This window comes from Adiantum capillus-veneris, chromosome 13 (genome assembly GCF_014529385.1).
Source record: "Adiantum capillus-veneris isolate H3 chromosome 13, ASM1452938v2, whole genome shotgun sequence".
In the NCBI taxonomy this organism is placed as follows: Eukaryota; Viridiplantae; Streptophyta; class Polypodiopsida; order Polypodiales; family Pteridaceae; genus Adiantum; species Adiantum capillus-veneris.
Window position 1 is genome coordinate 117,829,278 of NC_140943.1, and position 21,486 is coordinate 117,850,763.

Genomic DNA, 21,486 nt, shown 5'->3' on the forward strand with positions numbered 1-21,486 from the left:
GAGAGGACTACAACAATCATGCTAGGGAGACTCTCCCAATGAAAAAACAACATATGTACAATGAGGCTAGATCAAGGGATGGGAGGGAAGAGCCACACAGGTGGACGGTAGTGCCATCTGAGCACACCCTGGACCATGGTGAAAAATGGCCCAGGACGCCAAAGTCGAAGGAAAGCCTCTCTGCGCTCCCTCATGCGGTCGGACCTGCCCTTGAGTCTCTCAAACTGTCCTCTGAGAGTATGGACCAGCTCAAGCCAAAGGTCCCGAACAGTCTCTACTAGTGGTACAGAGCGAGCCTCGAAGATGCAGAAGCAACGGGCCCGCCAGATGAACCAGAGTGTCAGGCCACTGATGAGCTCCCAACACACCTCTCTCACTGCACCGCTCCTGTGGAGTAAGCTCTGTGGCAGGCTGGAGTGTAGGTCGCCCCCCCTGCATCACTATCATCCTGCTGGTGGATAATAGCTCAAACTAAAGTGCCGGGCCCGTGAGAGTGGACCAAGCAGCTGCCCCCCAAGTGTACTGTTGAGCCGTGGAAAGAGCGGACATCAGCTGAAGAACACGCAGTCACACCTGTTGTGCCAAGGGACAGTCCAAAAGACAGTGACGCTGACTCTCCACAAGATGGTCACAAGCTGTGCATGCGGACGAGAGACCACTATGCACAAGCCAGCTCCCAATTGCTGTAGCTCTGTGTGCGACCAACCACTGAAACAAAGTGACTCGCCTCGGCAGTCTGGAGTCCCACAACCTCTCCCAAAAAGCTGCCAAGAACTCAGCTGTGAGACCCTCCTCCTACCAATGAGGTGTTGCAGCAGGGCGAGCCTCTCTCTGTGCTACCAGAATGAGACGTCCCAGTCGAACAGTGTACTGAAAGAAAGGGACACCTGGGTGGTCTGCAGAAGAGAAGGGGTCCCTCCAAGGCCACTCTCCAGGATCCCATTGTACTCGTGCTGGTGGACAGCACTCCCAAGCCCACAGTCTCCAATGTCCAATCTCAAGAGCAGTTGGGTCAGGATCGATGACACAAGTCCTCCCACAGATGCCCACCACTCGGATGCTCTGAAAACAGCACTCTGCCACCTGCGGGGCCTCTACTCAACTTGCTGTAAGCGTCCCTCACCCTGTAGCTCGAAAAACAGGGAAGGAACAGTCTCTGAGCAAGCCCGAACACAGATGAGAACCTCCAGTTGCGTGAAGGCTCCCATCCATTTGGGCGCTGCCGACTCGAGAGGCGTGAGCCACTCAGCTGATACTGCCTCTGAGATGTCCTGGCACATGCTCTGCACCCCTCTCATGCCCTGTAGCTGAAAGACCTGTAGCTCCTCTGACAAGCCTGAAGACTGTAACCAGTCACCTAAAGAGCGTGTTGGACCCGCTGCCATGGAACCCCAGGAAACATGAGGCCGACTACCAACCAAGTGATCTCTCTGAGTGCAAACCATGGGGTTCCAAACAAGGGGCTGTCGCAGGCGCTCCTCCGTGCAAGTAGGCTGACGTTGCTCCAGGCCTCGCCGCAAGTGCTCCCAAGATCGAAGCAACCCCATGGCGAAGCGATCCTCCAGTCTCCTGCTCAAACCAGCTCTACGCATCTCTGTGAAGATCCGTTTGGTCGAAGGTTGCCAGGGGCCTCCTGCCTGAGGCACCCTAGCACGAAGCGGCTGTAACAAGAACTCCTTCCAAGGCTCCTCACCTGGAAGAAGACCTCGGGCGATGAACTTCCCAAGAAGGGCTCTGCTCTGCTGTGCTGGGTCTATGATCCCTAGCCCTCCCTATGAACAAGGAAGAGTGATGACCTGCCAAGCCACTTTGGCCCGGGCTGTCAGAGTGTCGCGCCCTGACCAAAGGAAATTCCTGATCAGCCGCTCTACCTGGCTGATACAAGAACTCGAGAAGATCCAGCAAGAAGTGATGTACCACATAGTAGCCAACAGCACCTGGTTGGCCACTACAACTCTGTCAGCCAAAGAAAGTCGTGCGGAGCTCCAATGTAACACCTTCCTCCTGATAGACAGGAGGAGAGGAGCAATCTGCTGCTCGGGAGACAAGTCCAAACCAACCTGACAGCCCAAGTACCGAACTGCAGTCCCTGGGGGAATCCACCTGAAACCCTCACCTGGCATCCAATCGGGCACGGCAGCACTACCAACCAAGAAAGCCACTGTCTTTCTCCAGTTGATCAGTGCGACAGATGCACAACAGAAGGTCTCAAGAGCCTGCTCACACCTGTGAAGGTTGGGCCTCCTGGCCATCCAAGTACAAGGCTGAGTCGTCAGCAAACTCAACGTCCAGTAGCTCATCCCCCCGAATAAAGAGTGCTAAGCCCCGTAAACCAACCTGCTGCGACACCAAAAACCTGCTCATGGCCTCATCATAAAACAGAAAGAGGAAGGGGGCAAGAGGGCAGCCCTGTCTGACCGAATGTGTGAGCATGAAACGATCACCTCTACCTCCTGACAAAAATACCCGACTCTGTGCCCGTCTATACAAAACTGACACCCCTCTGATCCAAGCATCTGAGAAGCCCATCCTACGTAGAGTACCCTCCAGAAAGTCCCAATCAACTCTATCGTAGGCCTTCTCAAAATCGAGAAGAAGAATCACCAGATCCTCACCACGGAGCCGCGCTAAGGAAGAAGCCTCCCAAAAAGTAAAGATGTTGTCAAGGATACTGCGCTCCTTGACAAAACCTGTCTGAGTCCCATGTATAAGGCTCTCTAGAAGTGGCTGGATCCTCAAACTCGGAGCCTTGGCAAGAATTTTGTAGGCTGAGTTGAGGATGGTGATGGGGCGCCACTGTCGAATCTCATCCAAGGAGACACCCTCCTTAGGAATGAGGTAGATCAGACCCTCACTCAAGTCGTCAGGCATCTCTCCTGTGTGCAAGATGTACTGGAAAGCACTACAGAGATCTGGGCCAAGCAAGTCCCAGTACTCCAAGAAAAAACTGGGAGTCAAGCCAACCTCACCTAGACAGCTACCACGGGGGAGTGCACTAAGAGTCGTGTGCAACTCCTCAAGCTGAATCGGCAGCTCAAGCATCTGACGCATCTCCTCAGTCACAAGGCAAGGCATTTGTGCCCACACCTACTCCCTGCATACATCTTGACGCTCTAACTGAGGCTCTGCAGACAGTAACTCACGGTAAAAGTCAGTAGCAATTGCACGCATGTCCTCTGGCTCACAAGCAACTGACCCGTCGGGCCCCCTTAACTGACTGACCTTGGCATGCGTATGCCGAGGTCCCACTGCCTCGAAGAAAGCACTAGTCACTCTCTCACCCACTTGTGTCCACTGAGATGCCTGTGGATGGAAAGCAAACTCATGGCGCCGCTCCTCTGTGCTAACAAGCTCCTTGCGAGCCTGCTGTAACTACTCCTCCAACCAAGGACTATCTGGATGCTGCTCCTGCATCCTCTGCAAGGAAGCAACGCCCCCTCTGAGACGCTGCTCCTCCTCTCTCGCTGCAGCCAGGCGAGCCAAAGACTCTTGGAGAAAGGAACGACTAATCTGAGCTAGTCATGAGGCCACTCTGTCAGTAGGAGAATCCTGCATGTCCAAGCTCTCTGTCCAGAGAGCCTCTACTCGCTCTCTGAGTGTAGAATCCAGCAAGACCCTCTAAGGGATGCGAAGGTCCGAGAAGGAAGTCCCTGCCAGAATGCTAACTGTCCCACCCAAGTCACTGAAATGGTCACTAGAAGTAGAAGCGATCTATCCGCGATAGATTCACTCCCCCCACTCTGCGGTCCGATTCCCGAACGAGAGAAGGCCAAGCTGTCTGGGGGCCTCACAGAACTAGAGTGCTGCCACACATCCGAGACCCTCAGTCATACAAAACCTCTCCCAAGCTGCCAACTCAACTCCATGCACAATAGCATGGCTACCACCAATCCAATAAGAAGGGTCCTCCAACATGTTGAAGTCACCCCCTATGCACCATTGCTCTGCCTACGGCAGAGACTCAACAATCTGTGACCAAAACTCTGCTCGTGCACTCGCCACATTGGGCGCATATGTTCAGGAAGCCCACTAGGCAACCCTAAACCTGCATAGTGATCCATTGAGCCTTGCCTCACACAATAATCCCTCTGCCCACAATGGCATGCTGCAAAGAATCCGCAATAGTCATACATAACCCCACCCTGGATGCCTCCAGGTCCAAAAGCAGCTTACCAAAAAGTATCATATCGTCCACGCAAGAGCTGACCACAACGTCTATGCGGTTCTCACACAGATGATGCTCCTGTAGCATAAGGATATCAATCTCTCCTTCCACAAGGCAATGCTGAAGCTCCTGACGTAATCTGTAACAGACTTGGACACTCCAAGTCAAGAATCAATCACGACAGCACCAAATAACCACTTCAAAATAATTCACAGATCACAATAGATTTGCACTGGCCCGGCGGAGTTCCGTGCCTAGAGATATTGGCCCAAAGACTGGCGCCCCTTTCGGTATTTCTTTATGTACTAATCAATGTTCAAAGTACAAGAGAGCGGTTAGGGTTTCACTCTCAGACTCTGCGTCCAGATCCTCTGCAGAGTGAGCCCAAAACCGCTTATTTATTGTTTACAAGGGATGCCAAAAGCAGAACCCCAAAAGCTTCAGAAAATAAAGCAAACTCTCTTTTTCTCTCACAAACTCACTTGAGTTTTTAAAAATAAAGCAAGGGAATCTCTCTCTCTCGCTCTCTCTCTCTCTCTCTCTCTCTCTCTCTCTCTCTCATGCTCAATTGCGTCGCCCAAAAGCTAGAAATCAACGCCGTAAATTCTACCGCAAAACCCGGAAGTCCTTATTGCTGCCACATGGCATTTCTGTCGCCAGAATTAGGGTTTTAGCAGCAGTTAGGGTTAGGGTTTCCAGAATTAGGGTTTTGCAGATTAGGGTTTTTGGCAAAAAATAGGGTTTGCAGGTTTTAGGGTTTCTGCAGAGTAGCCACGTCATCACTTTGTGACATACCCCCCTCTTGAAAGCATTGTAATCGCCCTCGATTACGCCTGCAAAACAGACAGAGGCCATAAGCAGGTTTTAGGGTTTCTGTAGAGTAGCCACGTCATCAATTTGTGACATACCCCCCTCTTGAAAGCATTGTAATCGCCCTCGATTACACCTGCAAAACAGACAGAGGCCATAAACCGTCTTAGCACACACTGACTGTTAGTACCTACGTACTAGAAACACACATCTAGCACATGTACCAATCGACAGTCACATCACACGACATCACAGGACATCACATGACATTCAACATTCATTTGGATCTTAGACCATGATTTATCGACAATGTAGCTAGCAATCGCATCTAGATCCAATCGGGACCTCATCGATGTCCAATTGACTAACCCCTATTGCAACCATGTCTATTCGAAATCAATCAGACCAAAACATGTCGTCTATCAGTTCTTGCACTTAAAAGAAGTCAAGAACAAATCAGTATCATAATCAAGAATTCCATTTCATAAAGTCATACAGCAAAATACTGTCAGCTTTCAGTATCCCTCAAGCTCAAAGAGACATCAGTGACTCTAGTATCTAAATCAAGGCATCTGTTGACAAAGGAGCGGAGTGACTCCCCTCTTCTGCATCCCACTGCACCAGATCTCCGGCCAAGCTGAATTCTAGGTTCCATTTGGAGTAGACTATGCTAAACCAAAAGCATCGAGGTAAAGTTTCACAATCTGAGGAGTATCTGCTAGGTCCTCCTCCTCCATCCACTTCGCATCCAATGCAGGATAGTTCTTGAACTTAACCAAGAACCGCCTTCGGACTTTACCTTTATTCTTCATATCTTTATGTGCCAAAATATGTTCAGGAACAAGGATCTCCTCGTTTTCTTCCACTTCGGGTTGCTCATCAAGCTCCCCATCATCAGGCACATCACCTTTAAAAGGTTTCAAGAGACTCACATGAAATGCATTGTGAATCCTCCAAGTATCAGGCAGTTTCAGTCGGAAGGAGACATCATTTATCTTTTCAGTAATACAGTATCGCATACTAAGCTTTGGAAAAAGCCTCTCCTTTCCCTTTTTCTTTCTCAGGCGTGCCTTCTCAAAACGTAAGAGCACCCAATCATCCTCCTTCAATTTCAAGTCGCAACGATGGCGATCCACTGCCTTTTTCTGTCGTTCTTGAGATTTCTGCAAAGTCTCGCGAACCTTGGCAAAAGCCGTATCTAAGTCTCGCGTGTATTCATCTGCTTCAAAAATCTTATCTTTCGTGCTTAGGAAGGGTGGAACCTTCGTAGCACCTTCAACAATCTCAAATGGCACCTTCCCCGTCAAAGAGTGTATCGTGTTATTGTAGGCAAATTCCACCAAAGGTAGGTACTTTTCCCATTGAGTCTTCTGATCTGAGATATAAGACTTCAATAAATCTAGAACCACTGAATTTGCAATCTCAAATTGCCCATCAATCTGGGGGTGGAACCATGACAAGAACTGCAACCGCGTGCCAATGTTCTCCCAAATTGCCTTCCAAAACAAACTCGTAAATCTGGGGTCTCTGTCGCAGACAATCGTCTCAGGCATGCCATGTGATCTGAAAATCTGGGCCACAAACAGTCTCGCTTAGTGATCCGGCTTGACTGTTTTCTTCACTGGAATGAAATGAGCCTGTTTGCTAAATCTGTCAAGAACAATCCAGATACCATCGTGACTACTCTGTGTTCTCGGTAGATCAAAAATGAAATCCATTGCAATGCTTTCCCAGGGGCGGGTGGGTATGGACAAAGGTTGTAACAATCCCTGTGCTTTATGCCTGTCAAACTTGACCTTCTGACATACTAAGCAACTGCGCACAAACTCTTCCACATCCTTTTTGAGTCTCGCCCAAAAGAAGTATCTCTCTATCCCTTTCATGGTGGTAGCAATGCCACGGTGATCCGTAAAAGGTGGACAGTGGCATTCAGTCATAACCTTTTCCCTCAACGGCTGTGTAACGCACAACATGGTTTTTCTCATCAAGTAGCCATCCCGAATGGAATATCCCGCTACTGTCTCCCCATCCCGTATCCGTGTGAAAACGTCTCCAAAATCTGTATCTGTGGCATACTGGTCGACCATATCCTCGAAGCTTCTATGATGTATCGCGGAAATAGCCAGAACCAACGGCTTGCGAGACAAAGCATCTGCAACCCCATTCTTCTGTCACTGAACATGGACAATTTCGAAGTGAAACTGTGACAAGATGTTCGCCCACCGCATCTGCTTTTCCGAAAGCTGCTTCTGTGATAAGAAGTAGCGCAAACTCTGATGGTCTGTAAAGACGGTAAAATCCGCTCCGAGTAGGTAATGACGCCACTGAGTAAGAGCATGGATAACCGCCAAAAGCTCTTTCTCATAAATCTGTGTTGTCATCTCCGGCCTTGAGAACAATCGGCTCCCGTAAGCAATGACATGGCCTTCTTGCATTAAGACCGCACCCAGACTACGACCACAAGCATCACAATATACTTCAAATGACTTCTGCAAGTCCGGCAAAGTCAAAACTCATCCCGTAGTCAATTTCTCTTTCAATGTCTGAAAGGCAGTCACCTCTGTGGATCCCCACGAGAAAGGGACTCCTTTCTGTGTCAAGATATGCAAAGGGAAAGCAACCTCTGCAAACTTTCGAATGAACCGCCTGGAGTACGAACACAGTCCCAAGAAGCTTCTAACTTCATGGACATTCTTCAAATCGGGCCAATCACGGATAGTCTCTATCTTGGCCGGATCCATTTGCACTCCTGCTGCTCAGACAATGTGTCCCAAAAAGTGTATCTCTAGTAGGAAAATTTCACTTTTCTTTGCATTAATCACTAACTTATGATCTCGTAATGCCTGAAAGACCTGAAGCAGATGATCTCTGTGTTCTGCCTCATTCGTGGAGAAAACAATGATGTCGTCAAAGAAAGTGCCAACAAATAGCCTGTACTCTCGAAAAATCATGTCCATCATCCGGTTAGATGTCGCAAGAGCATTGGTTAAGCCAAAAGGCATCACCAAAAACTCAAATAACCCAAAAGTCGTCCAAAAAGCTGTCTTGTAGACATCTCCCGGTGCGATCCTGATCTGATGATATCCACTCTTCAGATCAATCCTGCTAAAGCACGAGGATCCCTGTAATCTGTCGAGTATATCATCGATCCTAGGAATCGGAAATCTATTCTTGATGGTGATTTTGTTGAGAGCTCTATAATCGATGCACATTCTCCAAGATCCGTCTTTCTTCAAAACCAACAACACTGGAGAGCAATACGGTGAAGTACTAGGTTGGACAAGACCCTTTTCCAAGAGGTCTTTCACTTGGTTCATAATCTCTTCATTCTGTGCTCGGCTCACACGGTAAGGTGGCCGGTTCGGTGGTGTGCTTCCAGGTATCAGATCAATGATATGATCTTCAGGACGAGCAGGTGGTAACTAGCCTAGTAGGCCCTCTGAGAAGCAATCGGTGTGAGAGTGGAGAAAATCTTGGCGTTCTTTATCAATTTTAGACATATTTGTCCTATCCTTATCGCTCAATTCTTTCATAAAGATCGAGTAAACAAACAGACTGGATTTCATTAATTTAGAAATGGCCGAAGCCGATACAATAGGGACAGACTCGCCCTTCAGTTTAATATCAAGTACAATGGTTCTGCCCTTCTCTGTAGTCAATGTTGCTTTCCTTGCCCGATAATCGACCACGACGTTGTTCTTGTGGTACCAGGGAATCCCTAAGAGAACATCACAACCTTCCAAAGGCATTATGAAAAAGTCCTCATGCCCCAAATACCCCTGACAATGCAACCGAAGTTTGCCAATGACAGGTGTAATGGCTATGTCCCTGCCGGGTGCCGCTAGAACTGCCTCCGCAAGTGGTCCCATCCGATCGGGAGTGATCTCGAGCCGCGCCGCCAATTCCGGTGAAATGAAGTTGGCCTTGACTCCTCAATCAAAGGGCCTCTTGATCTTTCACTTTGGCCCAAGCTCGGCAAAGTTCTGTACTCTCGTCCATGGTGTCGGGATCAGTACCCACACAATCTGGAAACAGTCCTATTTTCATCTTGCCTTTTCTTCCACGTTCCTCAGCTACTCTCGAACTCTCAGGCCTGTCGTCGTCCTTATCTTTTTGTTCAATCTGTGCCTTTTTAGGGCACTTCGCAGAGATATGTCAATGTTCCCCACATCCAAAACACTTTCCCTCCCTGATGAAGCGAGCTCGCTCCTCAGGAGTGAGCTTGGGTCGTGCATCCTTCTTCGCTGGGTTGCTCTTTCTCTTTCTACTTTCATTCCCAGAAGTCTGTTCGGCTCCTTGTGTCATGGCCTCATCGGTGGGGTAGGTCAGACTGCGAGAGTGAACGGCAAAGCACCGCTTCGCATGACTCATCAACTCCTGAATAGAAGCTGACTTCTGTTTCAAGCAGTGATCTCGGATCTCTGTAGGTAGACCCAAGGTGAACCGCTCAATTTGTTCTCTGAACGAGATCTTCTTGAATGAAGAGGCAGGTAGAAAAGAGCTCCAGAATCTCTCACAGTAAGCATTTACTGTATCTCTCTTGGCCATCCGAAGATGGTTCCAAGCAGCTCATATATCGCGTTTATATTCTTGCGTCAACCAAGAAGAAATAAAAAGCTTCTTAAATTTCAGCCATTTAGCTGGCGCAGTCTTGTTTAAAAGAAGCGTGGACCACCAAGTTCGAGCATTCCCCTTAAAATAAGAGGCAGCTTTCGCAATCTTGGAGTGCTCTGAGTAGCGTCCTCCCGCAAAAGCGATGTCAAACTGCTATATAAAAGACAAAGCCTTCTAAGCATCTTGGTATCCTAAAAAAGTGTCAAATTTGATCAACTGTCCACCTTTCTTAAACTCTCGGACTTTCTTGCTTTTATCTTCCAGAAAGTCCTACTGGTTGGCTTTATAAAAATTCTTCTTCTTCGCATAAAATTTTCCGTCATCAGAGTCTGAACTGTCTGTAGACGAGTCCTCTGTAGAACTCACTCACTGGGCGAGATTTAGACTTCTTTGCCTTTTTCTTGGCCTTTCCGAAGCGTTGTTTCTTGCTTCGTTTTTTTCCTTTTCTGTCTTCTTCGCTCGAATCTGAAGAGCTAGAAGAACTGTCAGAAGAAGAAGAAGAAGAACTGGGTACTCCTTCAAAGCGAACACGCTTCTTCTGTTTCTTTGCTTTGTCAAATGTCGACTGGCGACCCAAATATCCCGGGAAGTCAATGCCTTTCTTCTGCTTTTTGCCGTGCTCTTTGGCTTTCTTTTGCGCGTCAAAAAGCTGAGCAATCCGTGCATCAACCACCTCTTCTAATTCCTTCTCTGAATATTTCTTGTGCTCAGAAGGTTTCTTGAGAGCGGGTTTCGGGGGTGGTGTTGTGGTTTTCTGCCACTGTGCATGCACTTCTCGAAAAGAAGTCTCGCTCATATATTTTGCCAATTTCGGGTCCTTCGCAAAACTGAGCATCATCTTTGTTGCATCACCGATCAATTGACAAAGCTTCATCTCTCGTTGCTCCGCCTGAGTTGGCCGAGGCGGGCCATACTCTCTGCCAAAATCTTCGTTGTGATCCCTGCCCGCATCTAGATGCAGAGGGAGTCGACCGATCCTTGCGTGAAGCCATAGGTGCCACGGAAAAAAAATTTGGGGATCGGATTTCCCGTAGAAGAGAAATCGGCCGTGCTCTGATACCACTGTAACAGACTTGGACACTCCAAGTCAAGAATCAATCACAACAGCACCAAATAACCACTTCAAAACAATTCACAGATCACAATAGATTTGCACTGGCCCGGCGGAGTTCCGTGCTTGCCTAGAGATATTGGCCCCAAAGACTGGCGTCCCTTTCGGTATTTCTTTATGTATTAATCAATGTTCAAAGTACAAGAGAGCGGTTAGGGTTTCACTCTCAAACTCTGCGTCCAGATCCTCTGCAGAGTGAGCCCAAAACCGCTTATTTATTGTTTACAAGGGATGCCAAAAGCAGAGCCCCAAAAGCTTCAAAAAATAAAGCAAACTCTCTTTTTCTCTCACAAACTCACTTGAGTTTTTAAAAATAAAGCAAGGGAATCTCTCTCTCTCTCTCATGCTCAATTGCGTCGCCCAAAACCTAGAAATCAGCACCGTAAATTCCGCCGCAAAACCCGGAAGTCCGTACTGCTGCCACGTGGCATTTCTGCCGCCATAATTAGGGTTTCAGCCACAGTTAGGGTTTCAACAGCAGTTAGGGTTAGGATTTCCATAATTAGGGTTTCTGCAGATTAGGGTTTCTAGCAAAAATTAGAGTTTGCAGGCTTTAGGGTTTCTGCAGAGTAGCCACGTCATCACTTTGTGACACAATCGGCCCCTCTGATGCTGAAACTGGGGCCCACCAAGTCCCTACACGTTTCATGAGACGATCCTCATGGGGAGCGAGAGAGAACAGATGCTGCCGCAGCAGCTAAACGTGCTATCTTCGAGGCTGGCTTGGATGGGGAGTAATCAGCATCCGAGCGTCCTCTAGATAGGCGTGACTGTAACGAGTGCCTGGCCCAAGGCCAAGTAGATCGAGCCGTACGTAAAGCAACCTCCTCTGTCTAGGAGTCCTCATGAATGTGTACATAGCATGGCAAGCACTGCGTATCAGCAAAGAAACCACAATGTGTCTACATCCTGCTGTATCTGGAGGGGTCACCACAAACTTGGCCAATGGCCACAATATCTGAAGCATGTTTGTAACTCCTAGGTCTCCCATGTGGTGAGAAAACTCTAGGACCTGTGTATGCAACCACTCCAACACTGAGTCGAGAGTCCACTCAGTCTGGTCCCTGCCGCAAAGGGGAAAAGAGAAGCCAATTGCTGAGTCCAAGGCCTCTATCCCCCTAGCTGCAAGGAGCAGTACATGAACCCTGAAGCAGGCTGCCTCATGGTCTGCTGAGGGGTCACCGAGAAAACGTGTAAAGTCGTAGTCAAAGAAGTCCCATCGGCGCCGAATGTCAAAGCTCGTCAGACCACGAGGGACTACTGCAAAGGGATACGTCTGTACCTGTAGAGGGGGTCGCAAGAAAGGCTGTCCCTCTCTCGCCAAGCGACTCATGGCAAAGGTGCTGCCAAGAGATCTCCTAGCAGTCGGGGATGTCCCTGTCCCCTGGGTCGACTGTAGAACTGGAGCGGGAGGGGGGGGTGGAGGAGCAGTCGGAAGAGGGAGAGAAGAGGGGTGGGGGGGAGCGGCAAAGGTAGAGGGGCGAGGGGAAGAGGCGGTGGGAGCAGGAGACGGGGGGGAGGATGATGAGGAGGGGGGAACTCGGGGGGAGGAGGGGCTGTCGAGGGTGAGCTGAGGTGGGGGCGGGAGCAAGGACCTCATCCTGCTCAAGAGGACCGAAACAATTCCCCGTGGGAACCCACTGCTGCTGGGCAGGCGCCTGACGACCACTCTGAGTGCCAGGCTGTCACTGTGGCCCCTACCGTCGTCGACCACGAACTTGCTCCCATCCCTTCTCCGTTGAAGCCCCAGGCTCGGAGGGTGGCTCTGCATGTGTGCTCTGTGTCTCTGCCTGTGGCTGCTGGCCAGCCCTTGCAGGCTAGGGCTGCGTCTGTGGTGTAGGTCGAGGCCTCCTCCATGGACAGGCCTTCGCGAGATGGCCCATCTGTCGACAAATGAAGCACTGGTTCGGGAGGTCCGAATACTCCACGCTCTGTCTAAACCAACCCCCACTCACCCGAGGCAGGAGGATGACCTTCGAGAGAGTGTGAGTGTCCCTAACCAGAACGCGAACTGAGGGAATGCTGGCTGCCTTGGCAGCTACTAAGGCTACCGTGCGAGGTGTCTCCAGGACAGTCCTAATCGCTAAGCCTATCCTGGACAAAAGTGGTAGGTACTCCCTCCGCAAACGAGGAAAGCAGAAGGAGATGGGGATGTCTGCCTCCTCTACTAGAACATCTGAAGCAGGGTCAAAACCATGTCTCCACTGTCAAAAGTGGGCTCGAGCTGCTCGGCTGGTCAATGGACTCATGGCGATGACCTTGAACGCCATCTCGGAGGTCGAACTCGATCTGGTAGTAGCCTCGTTCGAGGATCTGAACGTCCAAGATCTTGCCCACCTCTGCGAGAAGGCGGGCCTGGAGAAGATCATGCAGCTCTCCTCTGTTGGGTCTGGTGCCGAGAATCTTGCAAATGAAAGAAGTCGCCTGCAGGCGATCTACCTCTGCGGCTAGGCTCGCTTGCTCTGTCGGTGAAAGAGCAAGTCGAATGGTGGGCTCAGCGGGGTCGGGCGATGGGGCTTCATTGGAATTTGGAGTCCCTCTACGGTGGAGCTTGAGCCTCCATCTGTGTCTGCTACTGTGAAGAAGAAACGAGGGGGGAGGCTTCGGCTAGACCAAACACGCCAAAGTGATTGGCGAGGCTCGACAAGCAGGGAAGGCTAAAAACGAAAATGCAGGCAAGCGGGGAAAGGGCAGAAAAGTTGCGGGCAGGAAGGAGGGCGGGCAAAAGGATGGCCGCGGGACAGGGCAACGGCGGGGTTGGCTGGGCGGGAAGGCTGAGCGGGCGGCGGGCAGTCAAGCTCTCTTTCTCTCTCCCTCTACACATCTCTATTGCATTCTCTCAACCCCTCTCTTCAGGGGAACATAAAAGGAGCATTCATTGAAGCACAAAGTATTCACTAACACAAGGAAAGAAGAAAAGGATTTTGTGGAAGTGTAAAATTAGATCTTCACCATATTCAATTCCGTTGCACTTGACATTCATTTTCTTTTCAAGAGTTCTGTCTAGCTCTTTCTACGAGTACAGGTTCCGCTTTTCTGCACTAGTATGTCCTTTCAGCTTTCCAAGTTTCCTGACTTGAGAGGAGATTCAATGGCCTCACGCCATCTCAAGTAAATCTCATCAATCGGGTAATTCTTCGGGTGTTTCGCAAATCTCGGGTCTTTGGAGTACTTAATCAATGTTTTCACACGTGTCAACATGCACTTAACGCTTGTACTCTGCTCTGGCAAACTGCTCTGCCGAAAATTTTCCCCAAATCTTTCATTCTTTTCTTCAGTTCCCGCGCAGGATTTCAACTTTTCTTTGCCTACCCACCAAGAGGTGTTATCTCTGTCGGATTCTCCATGAGAACCCATGTGTAATTTGGGGTTCTTTATGGCTTATGCCCTGTAAACAAAGCAATGAAGACGGGAGTGCGCCCGATGCGCGATGTACGAAGAGTGGGAATGGCTAAATAAGTCCAAGATCGGGACACGAAGAATCTTTCAAAGAAAAGTTGTGCGTGCTACAAAAAGGATCAGATCCTCCGTAAAGGACACTCCAAGCTAGAAAACTATAGCAACACACGAACAGAAACTTCAAAATCACTGAACTTTAATAGAGAGAGAAAAAGTCGACACGGCCCCCTAAGGTATTGGCCCCAAGTCTAGCGCCCCTTTCAATATTTCTTTATCATTAATCATTGCAAGGTACAATTCCCAAAGGACCTCTGCTCTCAGACTCTACGTCCACATGCTCTGCAGAGTGAGGCCCCAAGGGCTCTTTTAAACAGTACAAGGGATGCCAAAAGAAGAGCCCCAAAAGCAATCACATGAAAAGCTTCATTTCTAAAAAGCATTTGGTCCACAAGCTAGCGCTCCGAAAATCTGGCACCACAAATCGCAAAAATCCTTACATGTGCCACGTCAACAGTCAGCGTGTTTTGCGGACGTCTATACAGCCTACCACGTCCGCACTTTCCGCACTTAAGCACTCTTATTATGAGTTCTAAACTTATTAATAAGTGACATATAGGCTTTTTATTAGCAAGTCGTGGGGTTTCATGTAGGTTGCTCGACCCAGCATGCTCAAGCCTATATAAATGACCCTAGGGGTCAATCATTAGCATGCTCAAGCCTATATAAATGACCCTAGAATCATTGGATGGGTTAGTACCCAGTAGATGGACAGCTATCACAAGACGGGCACCACGTGCCAAATAGAAAAGAACAGACTGAACAGACATTTAGCACTTCAATAAAAACAGAACTGAGAGAGAGAGAGAGAGACGACACGCGACACGGAGTGGCGGAATTCCACCCCAGAGAGTATTGGCCCCAAACCTTGGCGCCCCTTTCGGTATTTCTTTATATTGCATCAACACAATACAAGCCGGTACTTCAGACTCTGCACCTTCTCCAGGAAGCATGCCAGAGAATGAGCCCTTAGCACATATTTAAAGGCCCTTGGCCTCAAAAGCAATTACAGTGAAAAGCCTTCAAACTCAAAAGCATCTGGTCCAAAAGCAAAGCCAAAAAGCTGCCAACGCAATTTACGAAAATCCGTACAATCCTACCACGTCAGCACCGCCAGCGTGAAAAGCGGAAATCCGTCCTTCTCCAGGAAGCATGCCAGAGAATGAGCCCTTAGCACATATTTAAAGGCCCTTGGCCTCAAAAGCAATTACAGTGAAAAGCCTTCAAACTCAAAAGCATCTGGTCCAAAAGCAAAGCCAAAAAGCTGCCAACGCAATTTACGAAAATCCGTACAATCCTACCACGTCAGCACCGCCAGCGTGAAAAGCGGAAATCCGTACAGTTCTGCCACGTCATCAGCCAGCGTGATTTTCGAAAATCTGCCACGTCATCAGATTGTGACAACAGCAGTACCCTCCGCAGGACCACCACCTTCATCTAGCGTTTTTCCATCAGCCTCCAACCTCAATCATTAGCGTTTTCAGCAGTCCCCCAAGACCAGCATCCAGCATTTTCAGCCCTAGCAACATTAGATTTCAACCCAAGCATCAGATCGATCATTGGCCAGCATTTCCAGTTTTCAGCCATAGCCTCTTCATCAGCTTGCAAATCCCACCAGTTCGACCAGCATTTTTGCATTTCAGCCCTTAGCCTCACAGAACCAAGCATCACCAGCAAGATCCCATTAGTATCGAAGCATCTAGGACCATTGTATCAGCATTTGTGCAATCTAAAGCAAATCCCTCTTTAGCAATAGAGAGGGGTGACCTTGGAGGGGGTTTGGGAGCCCATCTTGTGTCTTCTTCTCTCTCTATCACTCACAGAACCTTCACAATATCATTCTCTCCTCTCTCTAGTCTTCGCACATCTCTCACATGAATTAAAAGAAACTCTCTCGTGAAAATCAACACGAGAGAGAGAGAGAGAGAGAGAGAGAGAGAGAGAGAGAGAGAGAATATTGAATGAACCAACCTTGGCAATGAATTGATGATTATACAATGGGGGCAAGGTGTGCTTATATAGTCACCTTAGCAAATTGCCCTACCCAGAGTTTGACAAATAAGTAAATTAACTTAAAAGCCAAATTGAATATTGGGATCGCATTGGGTAATTCACTTGAGATGCTTAAACTCTTTACACGTACATGGGGGATCATGGAATTGTATAAGACAATGACAGTTAGAGTATCCATGGAAGAGGCTTATCAGAGGTAGTTCACTCCACCGTTGGAGTGAAACAAGGATGCCCACCTTCGCCTACTCTTTTTGGCATGTATATTGATGAGTTGTTATTGACAGAGAGGGAAATATAGGAGCGTAGCTATCAGGTACTTGGATACCCCTATTATTATATGTAGATGACATTTTGCTCATAGTTGACTCACCGCAGGGGTTGCAGATGCAGCTCGATGCATTAAAGACTTTTGCATATGATAGAGACTTGTCGGTAAATCTTGGCAAGACTAAGGTTTGATCTTTCACACTATAGTGCAGTGGGTAAGGGATGCATCAGCACCGGCTCTCATGTATGGGTAGGAGGTGGTGGAGTATGTGGAGTCCTACACACATTTAGGAGTACATTTCAGAGGGCAGTCACCGTCATTTGGATGCTTTGTACACATTTGCCCACAATATTGGACTCTCTCTTAACCTGGGGAAAACCAAGGTTATGGTGTTTAACACACACCACAGTGGGTCAGGAGGTTGACACCCACTTTTACTGTTTACATATGGCCAAGAGACAGTGGACTCTACAGATGCATACACCTATCTTGGGGTGTCTTAAGTGGACCGGTGTTTTCATTGAGAGCAGCAAAAAACTACATTGACGAGAGCTTATGCCGCCTTGGGAGGATTGGAGAAGATGTGTTCGTAGGTTCAATTTCAAGAACAAAGCTGTGGCTTTTTGACACTCTAGTGGCTTCACCTATGCTTTATGGGGTTCAGATTTGGAGACCCTCGGTGGGCCACCCCATGGTAGACCATGGATGGAGATGCATGCAGAGGCCTCTAGTCTCTATGATGCTCGGATGTTTCGGGCTAAGGCCTCAGAGCCACATGAGATTATTCGAGCCGAGCTAGCTGCCCCTCCTCTCATGGTCAAGGCCCTTACTAGATCAGTATCCTTCATGCATAAGTCCCTCCCCAGAGACAGATATGCTTGGCTAGCCCTTAAGTCATCTCGACAGCTAGCGCTACAGGGGGACACAGCATGTTGGTATGGGCAGATGACATCATGGTTTCAGTTATATGGCTTCAGCATAGATAGACTGCCTCCGTTCCACTACTCCTTGGATGCACCCTTCCTATCTCTCACACGGACAGAGATTACTAGACTCATACGTCAGGATTTGATTCAGCTAGATATCAGGAGCACATGGATACAGCCGACACAAGAGTTGGATAAGAAGATGGCTTTCTATTGAGAGCGACTTCTCCAACTAACAGAAGATAGATATGTGATCAGACCGGCCTATATGGACACTCATTTATCCTATGGGATACGATGTGCTATTGGTCAGATGCACACATCATCGCATCAGCTAGAGATTGAGACTAACAGATTTAGGAGAGTACCAACAGAGGCCAGTATATGCCAGTTGTGTCATATAGAGCCAGAAACAAAGTTACAGCACATTCGTCATTGTCCGGTATACTATGAGATACAAGGCCGTTTTCACTGTCTATTCAGAGAAGGCTTTAGACAATTGGCTAGACTCATGAGATATCAAGATCAAAGATGCCTCGGGTTGTTTTTGTTAGAGCTGCGCATACACAAGCAGAGTCTCTTGAGGATATCAGGCAATGAGAGACATTCGCAGAGGGAGATTACTGACTTCTTTAGAGTAAGGACTCAACAGGCAAATGAGCATGCTTCACAATAGACTTCAGACCGCACTTATACCAGAGGTATATTAGTTGACAAAGCCACTGAGCTCGGGAGAGTTAGACGCCCACGTCTATGAGGACGACCACGACATCGACAAAGGCTCCATCAAAGGATCGGGACTATTCTAGCACGACATGGGAGACGCCCAATACGACTATTAACAGAGGTGGACATTGATGAAGCTCTTCAACGACCGATGCAGTACTTTCTCGGACAATGCCCGATGTCGAGCATCCTCGGGCCCTGATGATGATGATAATAATGATGATGATTTTAGTCTTTCCTTTTACTTCACTTCATTTTTATTTTCATACCCAGACATTGGATTAGATCCACTAGGATTATATCAATTTGGTTTCATAGGTCATTTTGGCCTTTTGAAGACGTTTAATATAACATTCCATATCTCTCTCTCTCTCTCTCTCTCTCTCTCTCTCTCTCTCTCTCTCTCATTCATATTCTTCCCATTGCTCTACGCTTCCACATCGTCGACTTTGACATGGTATCAAAGCCTTGTGCTAGTTGATCGCAAGCGAGGATCAGCACATGGTGAAGAAAAAGAAGACCATGGAGAGGAACCGTGTGTGCAACGATGTTCAAAAATGCAAGAAAAGCGAAGCACAGGAGTTGTGGTCGATGGCGTTTTAAAACGCTAGGCGGTGTTTCCTACAGCCTTTTGATAGGCGTGCAGTTTCGGCGATCGTTTGTGGCACATATTGAAATGCTATCAGTTTTGAACCTCATTTCGACAACAGTTCTGAAACGAAGCGGTGGCCCACAGCAGAGTTTCTATTACTAAGGTGTATAAGGCACAGCGTTGGGTGACAACACTGCACAAAACACAAAATACACACAAGAAAAAGGATGACAAACAGAGACTCAATCACTAATTATCTTCTCTTTATACAGAAAGACAAGAACAACGGCTAGATGGGATAAGACCTTTCTTAGCAAACTTCGCTAGTTATTGTGATGTATTTAAGCTTCACTTCAATCGAGTTTCCAAGCTTATGTAGAACTTAGTGTAGTTTCTAGATTACATAAACCCCATATGCATGAACTATAATGCCCACCTTTCTTCAGGCTAAGACTCTCCCTCTATGGGCTTACCTGGATCTCTCTCTCTCTCTCTCTCTCTCTCTCTCACACACACACACACAAGACTCAGGAGCAGCATACCAAAGACATCGCTAGCAATGAAGACGGCGGCTTTGGGGACATGGTAGGGGGAAGTGATGTAGGATACAAAGGGGCCAAAGGTTTTCTCCTTCGTAATGCAGCAGGGCTTCTGTTCAGGTGGTGGGCTGGGGCTAGTAGAGGTGCAGCATTGAGGAGCACACACTGCCAAGACACAAATTACTAGAATGAGCACCGGCAACTTCATATCTCTCAGACGAGAGTCGTCTTATTCTTCTCTCTCTCTCTGGAGCTTGGGTGGTAGTTCTTATTGACAGTGCAGAGTCTCTCTCTCTCTCTCTCTCTCTCTCTCTCTCTGTGTGTGTGTGTGTGCGCGCGCGCGCGCGATATTGGTTTGACTTCCATAAGGAAGTAGAGAGGAGTCGGAAGGACACGCGCAACTTTGCGACGTGCCAAAGTGATTTGACCATCCAAAATTAGCTTGTTGTTGAGGGGCCATTGATTTCAGAAACTCCCTCAAGAGTCAAAGGGCTTTCCTGTCCTAATCCCCACCTCGAAAAAGAACTTTCTTCCTAAAACTTTGGCATGCAAGATAGATATATATATTCACTATCTACATAGTGCAAGACAAGTAAACGCCCACGGAAAATTTTAAAAACAAATGTTGCAATGCATTATTTTATAAGGACGTAAAAATTCTTTTGGCTTTTTAATTTCGTGGGTCTTTTCATTTCCTACATTCACCTTTCACTTTATATACACTTAAGATGTTTTCAAAGGATTTTTATTTTTTTGAAATTGGAGGTCCCACTTAATTAACAAGGTGAGAACTCACAGTGGCCTGCAGAAAGGAAGGGAAGGTCAGTTTTTGGCGATGAGGAGGTATGTAGTGGAGTGGTCGGACCAGTAGTTGTAGTTAGTGTCGGACATGGTTTGTGACAGGTCATTGCTAACCCATACGTGGTCCAGCATAGAGTTGTGTACTGTGGTTGGATGGTGTATCAGTTAGTGGAGATCGTGCTGGAGAATGAGGTTGGAAAGGGTTCTATATGTGGTGGTTTCCTCAAGTGCGTTAATGTTGAAATCTCCCATTATGATTGGTGGTCGCATGGTGCGGGTTGAATCAAGAAGATTGGAGATGCTATGCAGGAACCGTGGGAGCGATGATGTCGGTGCCCTGTAGAGTGAAATGACTGTCGCTAGGCACTTGTTGGCGCAGTGGAAAGTTGCATGGATCGTGTCAAGTGTTTGATTGATGCAGATGTGTATTTGTGTAGGTATTAGGTTGTCTTTATGCAGAATGGAGATGCCGTGTAGTTGTGTTGAGGATATGCTGCGGAAGCCTGGAATGGTTGTTGCATGTTGTCGAGTCTCTTGTAGGCAGAGGACATCGAAGACCATTAGGCTTTTGTCGTGGATGATATCGTTTGCATGCTTTGCAAGGGAGACGACGTTCAGTGATTGGACAATGTAATGTGTATCTTGGTGGAGATCTAGTTGCTTTTGGACGAGGAAATAAGTTGCTTCTGTTCTCAACATGTGGAGCTCTTTGAGGACTGACGCGTCGGTGTGAATGTTGCAGAGCAGCAAGCTCTCCATCAAATATAGATTTGCAGTTTCACGAATCCGTGTGAGAGCAGTGTATGCGAGGCCGTGAGACCTAATCCCTTTGGGGTTGAAAGCTAGTGTGTTGAGTGTAAGCCCTTGCGATCGGTGAATCGTGCGGGCCGCAGCAGGCTGAACTGGGAATTGCTTGCGTGTGAGGGTGTTGAAGTAGTTCTTGCCAATTTGGAATTCGCGTGTGATGCGGAGAATTGGCGTCCAACTAGGCAATGTGAGTGGGTTGCGAAGATGACGGTGGTCGTACCTTTGTTTTTGCCCTATGCTAGGATTGGTGAAATGAATCCAAAGGCATGTCGTGTCGGAGAATGTAGTGTAGATCTTGTAGACGCCTTCTGCATCGTTGACGAGGCCGTCGGGAATGTCCATATTTCCAGCGCATAGCTCGACCACTAGGCCCGGCTTCAGACACAATGTTGCTTGGAGACCCGTAGTTTGTCTGGCATCCAATGGAGTTGCTATTGTTTTGCTACAAGAGGCGCCACGCTTGTCAATTGCTTTGAATATGTGTGCCTCACCGGGCAATTGTGCAAAGACCTTTTCGTTGTGTTCATCCTTTGCCTTGTTAGAGTAGAATAGGTGTGATATGGTTAAGTCAGCAGGCAGCTCTCTGTGGAAGGAGTTGTTAATGTATGCAAGGTCGTTGTTGGTGTGTGAGCCAGTTCTCATTCGGTTGAGCACCTCT

General features: G+C 48.1%; 1 protein-coding gene across 1 annotated transcript in view; it reads right to left on the reverse strand.

The window, feature by feature from the left end:
• The window catches only part of LOC147444731 (endo-1,3;1,4-beta-D-glucanase-like), a 46,758-nt gene extending 27,136 nt beyond the window's left edge, over window positions 1–19,622 (reverse strand). The window contains exon 1 of the mRNA XM_086527275.1: window positions 19,224–19,622. Within this exon, the coding sequence (XP_086383401.1) occupies window positions 19,224–19,428 (205 nt within the window). The 5' untranslated portion in view covers window positions 19,429–19,622. The remainder of the gene's footprint in view (window positions 1–19,223) is intronic.
• Between the last annotated feature and the right edge of the window lie 1,864 nt (window positions 19,623–21,486).